Below are 14508 nucleotides of genomic sequence, written 5' to 3'. Positions count from 1 at the left end.
CAGGGGTCCCTGTCATGCCCACATCACCCACCCTGTGCATTACTGCCCCATGTTTTGCCATCCATCCTCTCCACTTACACCCTCCTTCAACAAGCATTTATTGAGTGCCTGCTGTGGGCTCAGGATGCAGGGCTCGATAGAGCCAGGTGATAGGGCTGCTGCCTTGTCACAGCTCGTAGTGCAAGGGTGGGAAGGTAGTGTCTTCCTCCTCACCCTCACAGCTGAGCTCCAGCACCAGCATCCGCTGCCCAGGCTCAAGCATCCGGCTTGTCACCTGCTGCACCAGTTTGGTCACCCTGGTAGTGTGGGGTGGGGGGAAAGAGGTTGGGAGAGATTGGGTAGGTGAGCAGTGGTAGGCAGAGTGACCTGACATGGACCAGGGGGTGCTGATGGGCCATAAGGAGCCCAAGCCAGGGGCAGGAGCAGCTTAAGACAGGAAACATCTGAAACTATTTTAGGAGCAACAGGCAGGGCGGGCAGGAGGCAGGAAGCTGTGAGTCCCCTGGGAGTGGGCCGTGAAAGGGGGGCTTAACAGGGTGTGGAGGAGCTAATGGGGGGTGTGGAGGAGCTAATGGGGCCGGCCAAGCAGGCAGCTTGGAGGCCCCTCCTCAGGCTTTCAGCCCTCACCCCACCCCCAGCCCATTTGCTGGCTCCATTTGGCAAAAGAAAGCTTCAGGAGGGTGTGAGAGGCCCAAATGGGGTTGGGGGAGGAAAGACTTCATCATGTCTCCCACCTCCAACCTCCAGGGACAGAACAAGTCCTGGCTAAAGCCAGGTGCGGGCTCACCTAAGGGCCAGGTGCTGGGCCTGCTTTTCAGGTGACCATCCTGCTGAGTAGAGTAGGGCCTTGCCGTGCAGCAGCATCTTCACCCTCAGCCCATACCGTTCCTAGAGAAAGTCAGGTCAAGTGCCAGCTAGACCAGGCTGGGCCAAGACTGAAGGCGAGGAGGAGGAATGGGGCTCACCTGGAGATGGGCCAGCAACGACTTCAGGGTCCTTTCTGGCTGCCCAGCAGGCACCTTCAGGCGGTCCCAACAGGTCCAGGTCCATGTCAGGTGATGGCACTGGGGGTGGCGGGGGGAGGAATGAGAAGCTTCTCACACACACCCTCCCCCTACCCATTACCAGCAGCTGATGGCCCCTTTCCTAGGGGAGGAGCTGGACTAGAGGCAGGAAGCAGAAGCCCCGGGGCGGGGGGTTGGAAGGTGGGATCTGGGCCCAGAGTCTCAGTACCCTCCCCGCCTATGCTGGGGCCAGCACAGGAAATGGGGCTACGGGGCCCCAGCACAGGGAAACAGGCAATCCATCACACAGGCTGGTTGTATGTGTGTGTGTGTGTGTGTAGGGGGGGCGTTGCTTCCTGAGGAAACAGGAGCAGGGCCGCTGCAGTCTCCGATAAAGCAGCTTGATCCTCAAATGCAAGGCTGGAAGCTGGGGGATACATCCTGCCCCCTCATCCTGTATTGCCAGGGCCTTGGGCTATGTGGGCACAGAGTATCAAGGGGCACAATGACCACTAGGGCCCCACTGGCTGAGACCCCAGCAGGGACACAGTCTGCAAGGGCCTCCTCTTCCTGTCCCCTTTCCTTCCCCATTTCAAAAATCTTGGGATTCTGGTGACTGGAACTGAGGGTGGCAAGGCAGCCAGGACAGACCCCCGCCTCCAGAAAGCACAGTGGGGTCAAGCTGAGATGAGGCCAGAGGTGAGTTGGGGGGGATCCTCCCTTGCTCCCTCCCCCTCTACCGCAGACAAAGGCAGCTTATGTGCTAGAAGCCCTTCACAAAGGGGCTCTGTGTACTGTGCTCTGAGGGACCCCAGCAAAAGCCCAGTGCTGGCCCATGACCTCTCCCCTCTCCCTTGGTGAGGGTATTCTCTCCACCCCCTCTCATGTGCCCCAAGAAAATGCCAACTAACTACTGCCTAGCCTGGGCACACAGCCAGGGGCATCCACAGCCCTGCGCTCGAAGGAACACACATGGACACAAGCCTGGGAATGCCTGCATGTGTACTCACATGCACATCCATGCAAGCCCACATTGAAGAAGAGTCCTGTACTCCCATCTGGCACACAGATGTGCCAGCATCCTCCCTCCATGGCCACAAACCTCAGGGCCAGGGATGCCCAGACCCCTGTGCACTTAGAGGCACACAACCCTCCCTCCACCCCCCCCCCCCCCGCAACTGGTGAGCTCAGTGGCCTTTAACTCAGCTTGGAGAGTGTGGGCCAGGATCCCCATGCCATGCAGGCTGAAGTTAGGCTCTGTTTGGGGCTAGGGCTCTAGTCCTCCCTCCCTACCACCTCCCCCTTAGGGCTGGTGGAGGCTGTGAGGGATATCTGGCTCCACTAATGAGTTAAAGCTGCAGCTCCCCCAGACCCGGGCTGTGGAGGGATGGGGGTGGGGGTGGCTGACGGCTGCTTCCTGTGTCTGACAGGTCCCAGTCTGGCTTCACAGCAGGAAGGGGGCTGGAGGGAGTCTTAAGGACTCCCCCAGAGTCTGGGTTCTGGTACAAACCCAAAGCCAGAGTAGAGCCTGTTTTGGTAGGTGCAAGGAGAACCCAGGCCTCGTGTGTGTGTGTGTGTGTGTGTGTGTGTGTGTGTGTGTGTGTGTGCGTGTATGTGTGAGTGGGGCGTGGGGGTGTCAAGGGCTCACCTTCTGGATGGCTGGGGCGCAAGGCACCCAGCGGCTAAAGCGGTTTTCAGCCAGATGCAGGTGGCTGTGGCGAAAAGCACTGAGGGGCCGTGGCCCATTCACCACCTTATACAGCTCCAGGCCCACCAAGCCAGCCACAGCTGCTGTAGTGGTGACAATGGCTGGAATAATCTGGCCCACAATTCGCTTGCTCTGCCAAGGACAAGAGATTTGGTCTGGGCCCAAGGTGTAGGGCTAGGGTTTGACCTCCACCTCTAGGCCCCAAAGGGCAGGGTTACCTGGGCGTGGTTGGCAGGGGGGATCCCATAGTTCTGAGCTCGCAGGCTTGCTGCCGCTGCCACAAAGTCCACATGGAAGTTGCTATCATTGTCCTGTGAGGCCCAAGTCACAGTCATGTTAACACTGCCCCAGAGTCCCTAGCCATGGCTGACCACGTGTCACTGTACAGGTCTTCCCATAATTCTGTGGGATGGATGCTTACATCTCCCCACTTATCAGGTAAGGAAGCTGAGGCTCAGGGAAGGTGATCTGCTTTTGGGGTCCTGCTGGGAGGAGGATTCAGGCCAAGGGACTTCAAAGCTACTTTCCTAGCTCTTGAACTTCCCCAACAATCTTCCCCAACTTGTCCCTTCACCCCTACTTGGACTCCCACCTTCTCAAACTTCAGGGGCTCGAGGGGAGGGCTCCCACTCCAGACTTCCAGGACTTTGTGCAGTTTCTTCAATTGCTCAGGGCCTGTCAGAGGAAGGGGTTAGAAGTTCTTAGCCCCTACCTTCTGTGTTCTCCCTGGAGCTTGGTGCCTATTCTTGGTCTCTCCTAAGACTAAACTTGCCACTTTCAGGGAGACCCCCTGAATGATAGTGCAGTCTCCTCTCAAGCAGCCCCAGCCCTACTTGTGTGTGTGTGTGCCTGCATGCGTGTACCAATTATCTCCGTCCTCACCTGGGGAACATAACTAGGTTTGTGGGGGGGGGGGGTTGCTGAGAATCTGCCATGGGAATAGAGGTGCAGGGGTATGGGTAGCAGGGAGAGTGCCTACTGAGGGGCTAGAGGGTGAGCCCAAGCCTTGAGAGAAGCAAAATCAGAGGGCCTGAGAGATAGTGATTTGGCTGCAGGGTCCCCAGGCCCCATCTTCCTTCTGCAGCATAAGCTGAGGACAGGGCTATGCCTTTGGATGGCAGCATAGGGGGCCAGAGGTCAGGAGCCTCACCAAACTCAGCAGAAGCCCGAGCTAGCTCCAGGTCGTTAGGAAAGATGGGGACCAGGTTCTGGGGGACGGGCAGTGGCAGCAACTTCAGTAGTTCCCTGAGTGCAGTCTGGTCCCGTGAGCCAGGCAGTCCATGCATCTGGGCATACAAGTTAGCGGCCGCCAGCACATAGAGGAGGTGTGTGTCCTGCAGTCAGAGCAAGAGCATGGGAAGACGCATGGGTAGAGCGAGCATGTACAGGTACATGGGGTAGGGGTCACCACCCATTTGTGGATCTGTTTGAGTGTCTGCCTCTGTGTCACACGTGAACACCCACATGCGTACAAACACAGCAATCTCCCTCAGCATCTGCTTATCTCTGAAGAACAGGGGCCCACTTCTGCTCTGAGGGGTCGCATCCCCATCTTGGGGTTCCTAAGGGACCCCACTTACTTGGCTGGCATCAAACTGCAAGGGCTGTGGACACTGTTTGGAACCTGACCAGAAAAGAGTTCCATCCTCAAGCACCTAAGGAAATGGAGGCTGCTGGGCTCGGTCTGGTTCCCCTGAGCCCTCAGCCTCCCAATCCCTAGCTACCCACTTTATCAGGTGGGAAACGATTCAGGAGCTGCATGATGCCATCATGGAAGCATAGTTGCCAGTGGCCAAGAGCCCACACCACGCAGTCTTGCCAGGTCTGTGGACGCTCTCTTAGGACACCCAGCACCTCCTGCAGCAGGGTCAGCACCTTTAGCCCATCTGGTTCTGCCAGAGAAGTGGGTGCCCTGCGGACAGAGGAAGGGTTTCGAGGCTAAAGCCCTGAAGATTCTGGTGCTAGGGGCTAGCTAGGGGTAGCCCTCTGGTGCTAGAGGGCTCCCGTCCACCCCTCTTTTTTTAATTTTTTTATTTTTTTAAGTTATTTATTTTGAGAGAGAGAGAGTACACGGGAGGGGCAGAGAGAGAGAGGGAGAGAGAGGATACCAAGTGGGTTCTATGCTGTCAGCACAGAGCCCAACAAGGGGCCCCAACTCAAGATCCATGAGATCATGACGTGAGCAAAACCAAGAGTCGGATGCTTAACCGACTGAGCCACCCAGGCGCCCCTCCCGTCCACCCCTCTTGGTGGCCTTACTGTTGGTGGCGGTTGATGGTCTCAGCAGACAGACGGAAGAGCCCCTCAAACTCATCCCGGGCCCACTGTGGGGGAGAGAGGAACCATGAGGTGTCACACGGGGAATCAGTCTACAGCTGAGGACTGAGCTGGGTGGGCTAGGCCTTTCTGGGGTGCGTCCTACCTGCACGGTGTGCTCGACTGTGCTGGGGAAGTGCCGCAGGGTGCAGACAGGGTAGGTAGCATTCTCAGAAGCTATAGCTGAGGCAGGGGCTCTGTAGGTCTCAGTCACACACGGCATGAACACTGAAGCATGTCCCAAGGTACCATGTGTCCCCGCCTCCAGCAGTGGCTTCAGATAGTGGGTGCAGCGAGCAGCCACATAGCGCCCTAGCAAGAGGGACAGAGGGTCAGGAGTGGGGCTGGCACTGCCTTGACCAAGGGGCTGAGTTTCAAGGGCGAGTGCTTACGGGCCTGGAAACTGTCCAGGGCAGCAGCCACACCGTCCACACGGGAGAAGAAGTTGTTCCCATAGATGTGCTCTGTAGTGGGATCCAGTGGGTAGATGAGTGGGGTCACCTGCAAGTCTGAGTTCAGGTGGCGAGCAGCCTCTGCAGCTACCTCTGCCTTAGGCCTCTGAAAAGAGAGCAGGAAGATGCTGGGGGTGTTGGGGGGCACTGTGGGAGGACCGTCCAGGATGCTAGGTGTGGGTAGGGGCCGGCACTCACACCAATGTCCTGGGTCCTGAAGAGGAACTGACGGCTGAGATTGGAGCGCTCTATGTGGTCCATGTCGGCAACAGTCACTCCCCCGCTGGCGCCAGCCCCGAGGCCCACTAGGGCAAAACCTTTGAGCAACTCACAACCGATAGCTCCAGCACCCACCTGCCAGCAGGAGCAGCCTTAGCCAGAGGGCCTGGCCTGGCCCTCCCACAGACATCTCCCAACTGGACCACAAAGCTCACCAGGAGGTAGTGCTGGCGGCTCAGCTTCTCCTGAAAACCAGCCCCAAACACTGCAATTTGCCCATCATAGCGACAATGTCTCTAGAAGACACAGACAGGGGTCAGTGATGGCCACTGGCCTGTGCTGTGTCTCCGTCTTACGCTAACTTTTCCAGGTCAGGATCTCTGGATCGTTCTTCCTGTTCCTTCCCTAGTTCTGAATTTGGAGAAAGCTTGCACCCCTACCCCAGGTTCTTACCGGAGCACAGTCCTCTGGTTTGGGATGGGGCTCCCCGTCTTCTGGAAGGCAATCGAGGGCATCAAAGTAAAGCCACTGGTCCAGGGGCATGAACTTCCCGGAGATTGCCTAGAGGCCAGCATTTTAGTGTAGGGACTCCTGCCAGCTCCAGAGCCCCTAGGATCCTGGCTGGGCTTCACCAGATTGGCGAAGCCTCCAAGGCCACTGTCTGGTACTGGGCACTCTCTGGCACCCACACTTACCTCCACACCCTTCCCAGTCCCACCCTGCCTGTGCCTGTGCTCACTTTCAGCACTTCCTGGGCGGCCACCGCACCCAACATGGCTGCCATGGGGCTCAAGCCACCAGCACTACTCAGGGCGACTGTCTGCACGAGAGCCTCATCCAGAGGCTCTTCCAGCGGCTCTCCTTCTGTCCCCTTCAGTGGTTCCAGGGACTGGGCCAGGCCCACCACCATCTCTGCATCAACCTGTGGGGTAGAACTCTGTGGGCACGGCAGCCCTGGCCTGAGCTCCATTCCCTGCTCAAACCCTTCATGCAGCCACCCCCCATTTCCAGAGAAGTGGAAGCAGAGCCTCAGTGTGAAGGCCCAAACCAGTTGCCAGACTGTGCAGCCCCACCAGAGAATGCCTAGACAATGCTGAGGGCTTCATCAACACGGGTAGAGATTTCACCTTAGAACTGAGTGGTTAGGAGGTGGCGGGGTCCCCAGCCTTTGTGCCTGGTACTTTCAGGGACCCTCTCTCTGACCTAGAGACAGTGTTATCATTTCCTATATGTAAGTGGGAAAATGCCTCTGGGATTATAACTTGGGTCTGTGAGATAATCATTGTTGCCTCCTGGCAGGTGAGACCCCAATAAGACAGAGGCTCAAGGAAGAGCAGAGGGGCCACTCACAGGATCCCAGGGCCGGGGCAGGCGGCCATTGAGGTGCTGGAACTGGTGCAGGGCACGGAAGGCCTGATGTAGGCAGCGGGCGCGGCGAGCTTCCTGGGAACTCTGGGCCACCACACGGGGCTGGAGCAGAGCTACATCCAGGGGCTTCTGTAGCAGGTACTTAGCTCAGGGTCAGGTTCAGAAGACTGTGGGCCCCTTGAAGCTCCCCTACTTCAGATACACTTGCACTCACATGGCTCACAGTCTTGGGCCTCTTGACCTCAGTGACAGTCCCACCACTCAAGTAACAGGAGAAATTTGCTGTGTCCCCGATCTCCAAGGTTCTGTCCCCTAGGGGAGATCCAGCCTCGTCAGTATGATCTCGGAACCGGAGTAGTTCTTTATACTCTATCCTGTCTTGCATCTGTGTCCTTGACCTTGCTCCATGCTGAGGAAGGTGGAAGAGAACCTACCCCCAAGAACCAGAGCCAGGCTGTGTGTGCCCCCAGTTGGGGCTTGGGTGCTGGGCCTGGAAGTGGAGAGGGTTGGCTTACCGTGCACGTGGATAGGCCGGGGATCACAGCCATTGAGCTCCACCATGCCCTTAATGCCCGAGAAAGTCACCAAATCCCCATCGCAGAAGTTGTGGGCCTCTTTTTTCAGAGTAAGAATTCCAGGGGAGCCCTGGAGAAGAGGAGGCTTGGTTCAGGGGTGCCCTCCTTGGTCAGCAGGTGAGCACCCACACTTCAACACCCACCTGGGAGATGTGCTGGATAGCAGCTGTCAGGGGTTCTTCCTCTGTAGGATCCTGCACAGTGAAGTCCTCACCAAAGTCACAGAACAACTGCCTGTGGTGTGGTGGCAGGGGTCACTGAGACGGCTCAGTGGTTAATCGCCATGCTTGTGGTGAAGCGTGGGAGACACTAGGGCAAGCTCAGAGAGCCAGCACTCGGAAGGGATACTGGGAGAGGCTTGGAAGCTAGAGTTTGAGGGACTTACTGAGCGGGTCTGGAGGCTGGGGTGGAAGAAGCAGAGGGGTGGGACTGGGGACCAGAACCAGAAGGGGATGCTGGGACAGGCCTGGGGCTGGGTGGAGGGGCACTGGAGCAAGCCTGGAGCTAGGAATAGCACTGGGACCAGTTGCTGCCTGTGATGTGGTAGGCCAGGCAGGGAGCCTTGCTCACCCCACAAGGCCCCGGGTATCGGCCACCAGAAAGCAGACTCCGAGCTTGTGGCATAAAGTGCCCAACTTCAGCTGCTCCTCCAGCTTCGAGGTGGTCAGCACCACTACCTGGATGGACCCTGTGATCAGCAGGGCCAGAACCGCTGCTCAGCTCAGGGCTAGAGGAAGGGACTGGGCTCACACAGAGAGGGGGGCAGGGAGGGTACCTGGAAGTCCAGCAGCAGCTCCTCGGTGATGTCACCTGTGTGGATGCATACCTGGACAGCTCTGTTAAGCTTAGCCACAAGTTCTTGAGATGCCTCAGCCCTGCTTCTTTCCAAGTCCTGCTCTGAGAGGAAAAACTAGAGAGGGACACAGTAGTCTGGCTTGAGCACGGAGATTTCTCTCCGGTCCTTGGTCTGGGAAGCATAGCCACCCACCCCACCACCCCAGCTGACCCTCACCTGGGCAGCCAGGTCAGACCAACAGGTAGGGTGGGGATCATGCAGAGTGAGGCTGCCCACACCCATCAGGACCAGGTTTTTGGCCACCTCAGCCCCCAGGCCCTGAAGGCCTGACAGCAGGACCTTCGCTCCCTGAATCTTCTGCATGGCCGGCAAGTCCAGCACATACCTGCGGATGGGGAAAAAGAAGGTAGGCGATCGGTGACCAGAAGTCAGAAAGCCACCCCATTCCCTTCCCCGCCTCGGGCCTCACAGCTGCCGTGAGTATCGCTCCTTATCCAGCAACTTGGAGGTCTCCGGGACAGCCATCCTGCGGCTGGACAACAGGCTGCAGCGCTTATAGACGCGGTCGCTGCGTGGGAGGCTGTGCTAGCAGAGGCCAGTGCCCCACTGCGGCTAGTGCACACAGGCACTTTGTCTACGGGACTGAAGGACGATACCAGTCACAGCTTTCTTCCTGGCTCCTCCGTCATTTCAGGGGAAATGAAAGTGAAAGTAAAACTAGTCTGAGCCAGCTTAGTCCTGCTAGTCCTGCCTCCAGACCATCCTGAACGGTTCTGGCAGCTGTAAGTCACAGGCAAAGTGGGACAGAACTCCTGGGTCTATTTGGCCTCTGTGAGAGCAGGTATCTTTCTTGAGGAAGGAAGCCACGGGAGGGATCCATGTGGGCTGGAGGCGATGGTCTCCTGTGGCCGTCTAGATGTCCCAAACCTCAGGCCCCATCCCCCCCAGTGTGGCTGCCTGAATGGGCTTCCTGCCCACAGAGTGCTGGCAGGAACCCCCGTGTCCTGAGGACTCACCTTGTCCACCACACAGGGTAGAGCCAGTCCCGTCCCAGAGGCTGTGGGAGCTTATGAAATTACATTGTCCTGCCCCCGGGGCCCAAACCACAGACCCAGGTGGAGCCTGGGAATCTTTGGGAATACCCACCTGCTTGGCCCTGGGCCAACTCCTCAGAGGATAAGGATTCCCCCTTGCCCACAGCTGCCAGCCTAGGACAGATTGCAGTCCTAGGTGACCAGTCAGGGATGAGTCTTAGGACTCAAAGAGGGTGGTCAGTCTCTGAGTGCCAGACCTAAGAGTGGCAGCCATGATCACATGTGTCTTTACTTTTCATTTGAATTTTTATTTTGAAATAATTATAGACTCCAAGGAAGTTGCAAAAAACGTAGAGGTCCTGTGTACCCCTCACCCACGATGTGTCCTTCTGCCTTCTTTAGGAGCCAGGGGCCAGTTCTCCAGACGACAGACCACAGTTCCCCACAAAACTGCACAGTAGCTAAACCAGATGTGGTCATAAGTTCTTTTTTTTTTTTTAATGTTTATTTATTTTTGAGAAAGAGAGAGAGTGTGAGAGGGGAAGGTGAAGAGAGAGAGGGGGACAGAGGATCCAAAGTGGGCTCTGAGCTGTCAGCACAGAGCCCGATGCAGGGCTCAAATTCATAAACCATGAGATCATGACCTGAGCCGAAGTAGGACGCTCAACCAACTGACCCACCCAGGCGCCCCATAAGTTCATTTTTTAAACTGAGGTAACATTCATATAATGTTAAAATAACGATTGTAAAGTGGCATTTAGTGTACTCACAATTTTGTACAGCCACCACCTCTCTCTAGTTTCAAAACTTTTTATTAAAAAAATTTTTTTTTTAATCTTTATTTATTTTTGAAAGAGACAGAGTCAGAGCATGGGAGGAACAGAGAGAGAGGGAGACACAGAATCCTAAGCAGGCTTCAGGCTCTGAGCTGTCAGCACAGAGTTGGACGCAGGGCTCGAACTCACAAACCGTGAGATCACCATCTGAGCCAAAGTCAGACACTTAACCGACTGAGCCACCCAGGCACCCTGCAAAACTTTTTCACAACCCACTGAAGAACACCCCTACCACATTAAATAATCACTACTTATCCCCTACCCCAATCCCCTGGCAAACACTTAGATTCTTTCTGTCTCTAGGGATTTGCATATTCTGGATATTTCTGTGAAAGGAATCATACAAAATGTGACCTTTGATAATCTGCTTTCACTTAGTGTATTTTTGAGGTTCATCCAGATTGTAGCATGTATTGATACTTCATTCCTTTTTTTTTTTTTTAATTTATTTATTTTTGAGAGAGAGACAGAGAGAGCGAGTCAGGGAAGGGCAGAGAGAGAGAGAGAGAGAGAGAGAGAGAATCCCAAACAGGCTCCACATTGTCAGCACAGAGCCCAACACAGGTGCTGAACCCACAAACCGTGAGATCATGACCTGAGCCATAAACCAAGAGTCAGACGCTCAACCAACTGAGCCACCCAGGCGCTCTGGTACTACATTCCTTTTTTATGGCTGAATAATATTCCATCACGTGCATATATCATGAATCGTTTATCCAGTCACCTGTTGATGGACATTTGAGTTGTTTCCACCTTTAGGATATTATGAATAGGCTGCTATGATCATTCTTGAAAATGTATTTGAGTATTTGTTTTCAATTCTTTGGGGAAATACCTAGGAGTAGAATTGCTGGGTTGTACAGTAATGCTTACTTTTTTTGAGAGACCAACAGCTGTTTTCCACCAGCAGCATACAAAATTCCTATTTCTCCACATTGTACTCAACGCTGGTTTTTCCTTTAAAAAAAAACCTTATACCTGGACTGCCTGGGTGGCTTAGTTGGTTAAGTGTCCGACTTCAACTCAGGTCATGATCTCACTATTCATGGATTCAAGCCCTGAGTTGGGCTCTGCACTGCCAGTGCAGAGCCTGCTTGGGATTCTCTCTCTTCCTCTTCCTCTTTCTCTCTCTCAAAATAAGTAAACTTAAAAAAAAATAAAACATACCCATCATAATGAATATGAAGTAGTATGCAATTTTCTTTTCACTCAGTAAACATTTACTGAGTGTGTCATATGTACTAGGTATAGAAATTAGGGCTAGAGTGTCTTTTTGTGACTGGTTTATTTCACTTAGCAACTATCTCCAAGGTCCATCCATATTGTAACATATTACAGAATTTCCTTCCTTTTTAAGGCCACATAACAGTCCTTACATGTATATACATTTCGCTTATCCATTCATTAATGGATGGCTATTGGGTGGCTTCCATTTTTGGGCTATTGTGAATATTGGTGTTATGAACATGGGTGTGTACAAATATCTCTTTGAGATCCTGCTTCCATTTCTTTTGGATATATACACAGAAGTGGAATTGCTGGATCATATGGTAATTCTATTTTTAATTTTTTGAGGAGCCACCATATTGTTTTACACAGTGGATGTACCATTTTACATTCCCACCAACAGTACACAAGGGTTCCTATTTGTCCAAATCCTCCCTAGCCCTTGTTTTGTTTTTTAGATAGTAGCCATCCCAGTGGGTGTGAGGTGGTATCTCATGGTAGTTTTGATTTGCACTTCCCCAATGATTTATGGTATTGAGCATCTTTAATTAAAAAAACAACAACAACCTTTTTTTACAGTTACTTATTTTGGGGGAGGGGGAGGAGAGGAAGAGAAAGGGAGAGAGAGAAACCCAAGCAGGCTCTGTGCTGACAGCACAGAGCCCAATGTGGAGCTTGAGCCCACAAACTGAGAGATCATGACCTGGGCTGATATCAAGAGTTGGATGCTTAACTGACTGAGCCACCCAAGCGCCCTGATATTGAGCATCTTTTAATGGGCTTATTGGCCACTCAGATATCTTCTTTGGAGAAATGTCTGTTCAAGTCTTTTGTCTATTTTTTTTTTTAATTTTTTTTTCAACGTTTATTTATTTTTGGGACAGAAAGAGACAGAGCATGAACGGGGGAGGGGCAGAGAGAGAGGGAGACACAGAATCGGAAACAGGCTCCAGGCTCTGAGTCATCAGCCCAGAGCCTGACGCAGGGCTCGAACTCACGGACCGCGAGATCGTGACCTGGCTGAAGTCGGACGCTTAACCGACTGCGCCACCCAGGCGCCTCATAACCTTTTTTTACAGTTTACTTATTTTGGGGGAGGGGGAGGAGAGGAAGAGAGAAAGGGAGAGAGAGAAACCCAAGCAGGCTCTGTGCTGACAGCACAGAGCCCAATGTGGGGCTTGATCCCACAAACTGAGAGATCATGACCTGGGCTGATATCAAGAGTTGGATGCTTAACTGACTGAGCCACCCAAGCGCCCTGATATTGAGCATCTTTTAATGGGCTTATTGGCCACTCAGATATCTTCTTTGGAGAAATGTCTGTTCAAGTCTTTTGTCTATTTTTGAATTGGATTTTTGTTGTTGAGTTTTAGAAGTTCTCTACGTATTCTGGATATTATCCCTTATCAGATATATGGGTTGAAAATACTTTCTCCCTTCTGTGGTTACCTTTTTACTATGCAGATAGTGTCTTTTGGTGTGAGTCTTTGGTTTTATTTTTTTTTAATGTTTGTTTGTTGTGTGTGTGTGCGTGTGTGTATGAGAGAGAGAGAGAGAGAGAGAGAGAGAGAGAGAGTCCCAAGCAGGCTCCATGCTGTCAGCACAGAGCTTGGAGCTGGGCTCTATTGGGACACTTAACCCACTGAGCCACCCAGGCATCCCAGTCTTTTTTTTAATGTTTTGTAGAAACACCAGTGAAGCTATGTGGTCCTGGGCTTTTCTTTCTTTTAAGACTTATTTATTTTGAGAGAGAGACAGAGAGAGAGAGAGAGAGAGAGGGAGAGAAGGTGTGAGTGGAAGAAGGGCAGAGGGAGAGAATCTTTTTTTAAATTTTTTTTTAATGTTTATTTTTGAGACAGAGAGAGACAGAGAGTGAACGGGGGAGGGTCAGAGAGAGAGGGAGACACAGAATCTGAAGCAGGCTCCAGGCTCCGAGCTGTCAGCACAGAGCCTGATGCGGGGCTCGAACTCACAGACCATGAGATCATGACCTGAGCCGGTCAGACACTTAACCGACTAAGCCACCCAGGCACCCCGGAAGAGAGAGAATCTTAAGCAAGCTCCATGCTCAGTGCAGAGCCTTATGTGGGGCTCCATCCTACAACCCTGGGATCATGACCTGAGCCGAAATCAGGAGCCCAACACTCAACCAACTGAGCCAACCAGGCACCCTGGGAGTTTTTTGAATACTGATTCAATCCCCTTACTAGTTGTAGGTCTATTCATGTTTTCTTTCTCTTCTTTGAGTCAGTCAGTGTTGTTGGTTTCTATGTTTCTAGAAATTTGTACATTTTAATTAGGCTATCCAATTTGTTGGTGTACAATTGTTCACAATCCTTTCTATTTCTGTAAAATTGGTAACAACGTCCCCATTTTCATTTCTGATTTTAATAATTTGTCTTTTTTCTCTTAGTCAATTTATTTAAAAGTTTGCCAATGTTGTTGGCCTTTTCAGAGAAGCAGCTCTTGGTTTTCTCTGTTTTTTAGGATTCTGACACCAATTCCAATGTGTGCATTTATTCCACACCACAAAGCAGTTCTCCAACACTAACTGGGAGTCTGACAATTCAACTCAATTCTGAAACTACCTGGAGACAGCATCAGATCCACTGCCTGCCTTGAAATCAGTCAGCCGCTTTTGGGGAGCTGCTATCCCCATAACCCTGAGGAATTGGGGATGGTGGCTGGTTCAAGCCCCACTCTTCCTTCATCAAGTACTTTCCTTGTTGTCTGATCGGGTACCAGAGTTCTGAAATAGTTGATGACAATCGCTTTTTCCAGCTCTTTGTGTTTAGGTCTGTCATAGTTGTTTTATTGTTGTTCTGTAACCATCACCACTATTTCAAAAACTTTATTTTTTAAGATTTTATTTTTAAGTAATCTCTACACCCAATGTGGGGTTCAAACTCATCACCCCAAGATCGGGAGTCACATGCTCTACTGACCGAGCCAGCCAGCTTGCCCCAATTTCTA

General features: G+C 52.7%; 1 protein-coding gene across 4 annotated transcripts; it reads right to left on the bottom strand.

Annotated features, from left to right (window-relative positions):
- Positions 1–81: 81 nt before the first annotated feature.
- Positions 82–9047, bottom strand: UBA7 (ubiquitin like modifier activating enzyme 7). Of its 4 annotated transcripts, XM_025916074.2 has the most exons (24): positions 8908–9047; positions 8655–8823; positions 8418–8552; positions 8213–8319; positions 7786–7876; positions 7583–7712; positions 7282–7379; positions 7050–7196; positions 6439–6621; positions 6153–6260; positions 5915–5995; positions 5679–5834; positions 5421–5586; positions 5135–5340; positions 4972–5036; positions 4441–4624; positions 4293–4367; positions 3863–4046; positions 3305–3387; positions 2931–3023; positions 2653–2844; positions 966–1064; positions 788–888; positions 82–296 (listed from the first exon to the last, which is right to left on the bottom strand). In XM_025916074.2, exons 1-24 carry the CDS (start codon positions 8961–8963, stop codon positions 167–169), a joined length of 3039 nt encoding a protein of 1012 aa, XP_025771859.1. In that variant the 5' UTR covers positions 8964–9047; the 3' UTR covers positions 82–166. The 4 variants fall into 4 exon arrangements, 3 of the variants coding, with proteins under 3 accessions (XP_025771859.1, XP_086554313.1, XP_086554314.1); XM_086698187.1 differs by lacking the exon at positions 6439–6621; XR_015248388.1 differs by lacking the exon at positions 82–296 and having other exon boundaries at positions 839–888; positions 966–1479.
- Between the last annotated feature and the right edge of the window lie 5461 nt (positions 9048–14508).

Source organism: Puma concolor, chromosome A2 (genome assembly GCF_028749965.1).
Source record: "Puma concolor isolate L17-30 chromosome A2, mPumCon1.1.hap2, whole genome shotgun sequence".
NCBI lineage: Eukaryota > Metazoa > Chordata > Mammalia > Carnivora > Felidae > Puma > Puma concolor.
Note: the sequence above shows the minus strand (reverse complement) of the source record. Positions and strands in the feature narration are given on the sequence as shown.

Excerpts from the sequence above, each read along its gene's own strand:
- UBA7 (XM_025916074.2), bottom strand. The coding sequence starts at position 8,963 with ATGGCTGTCCCGGAGACCTCCAAGTTGCTGGATAAGGAGCGATACTCA. Across the intron at positions 5,587-5,678 it reads TCAGGACCCAGGACATTGGT|AGGCCTAAGGCAGAGGTAGC; the intron begins GTGAGTGCCGGC and ends CTCTCTTTTCAG. Across the intron at positions 297-787 it reads GCCCAGCACCTGGCCCTTAG|GGTGACCAAACTGGTGCAGC; the intron begins GTGAGCCCGCAC and ends CCACACTACCAG.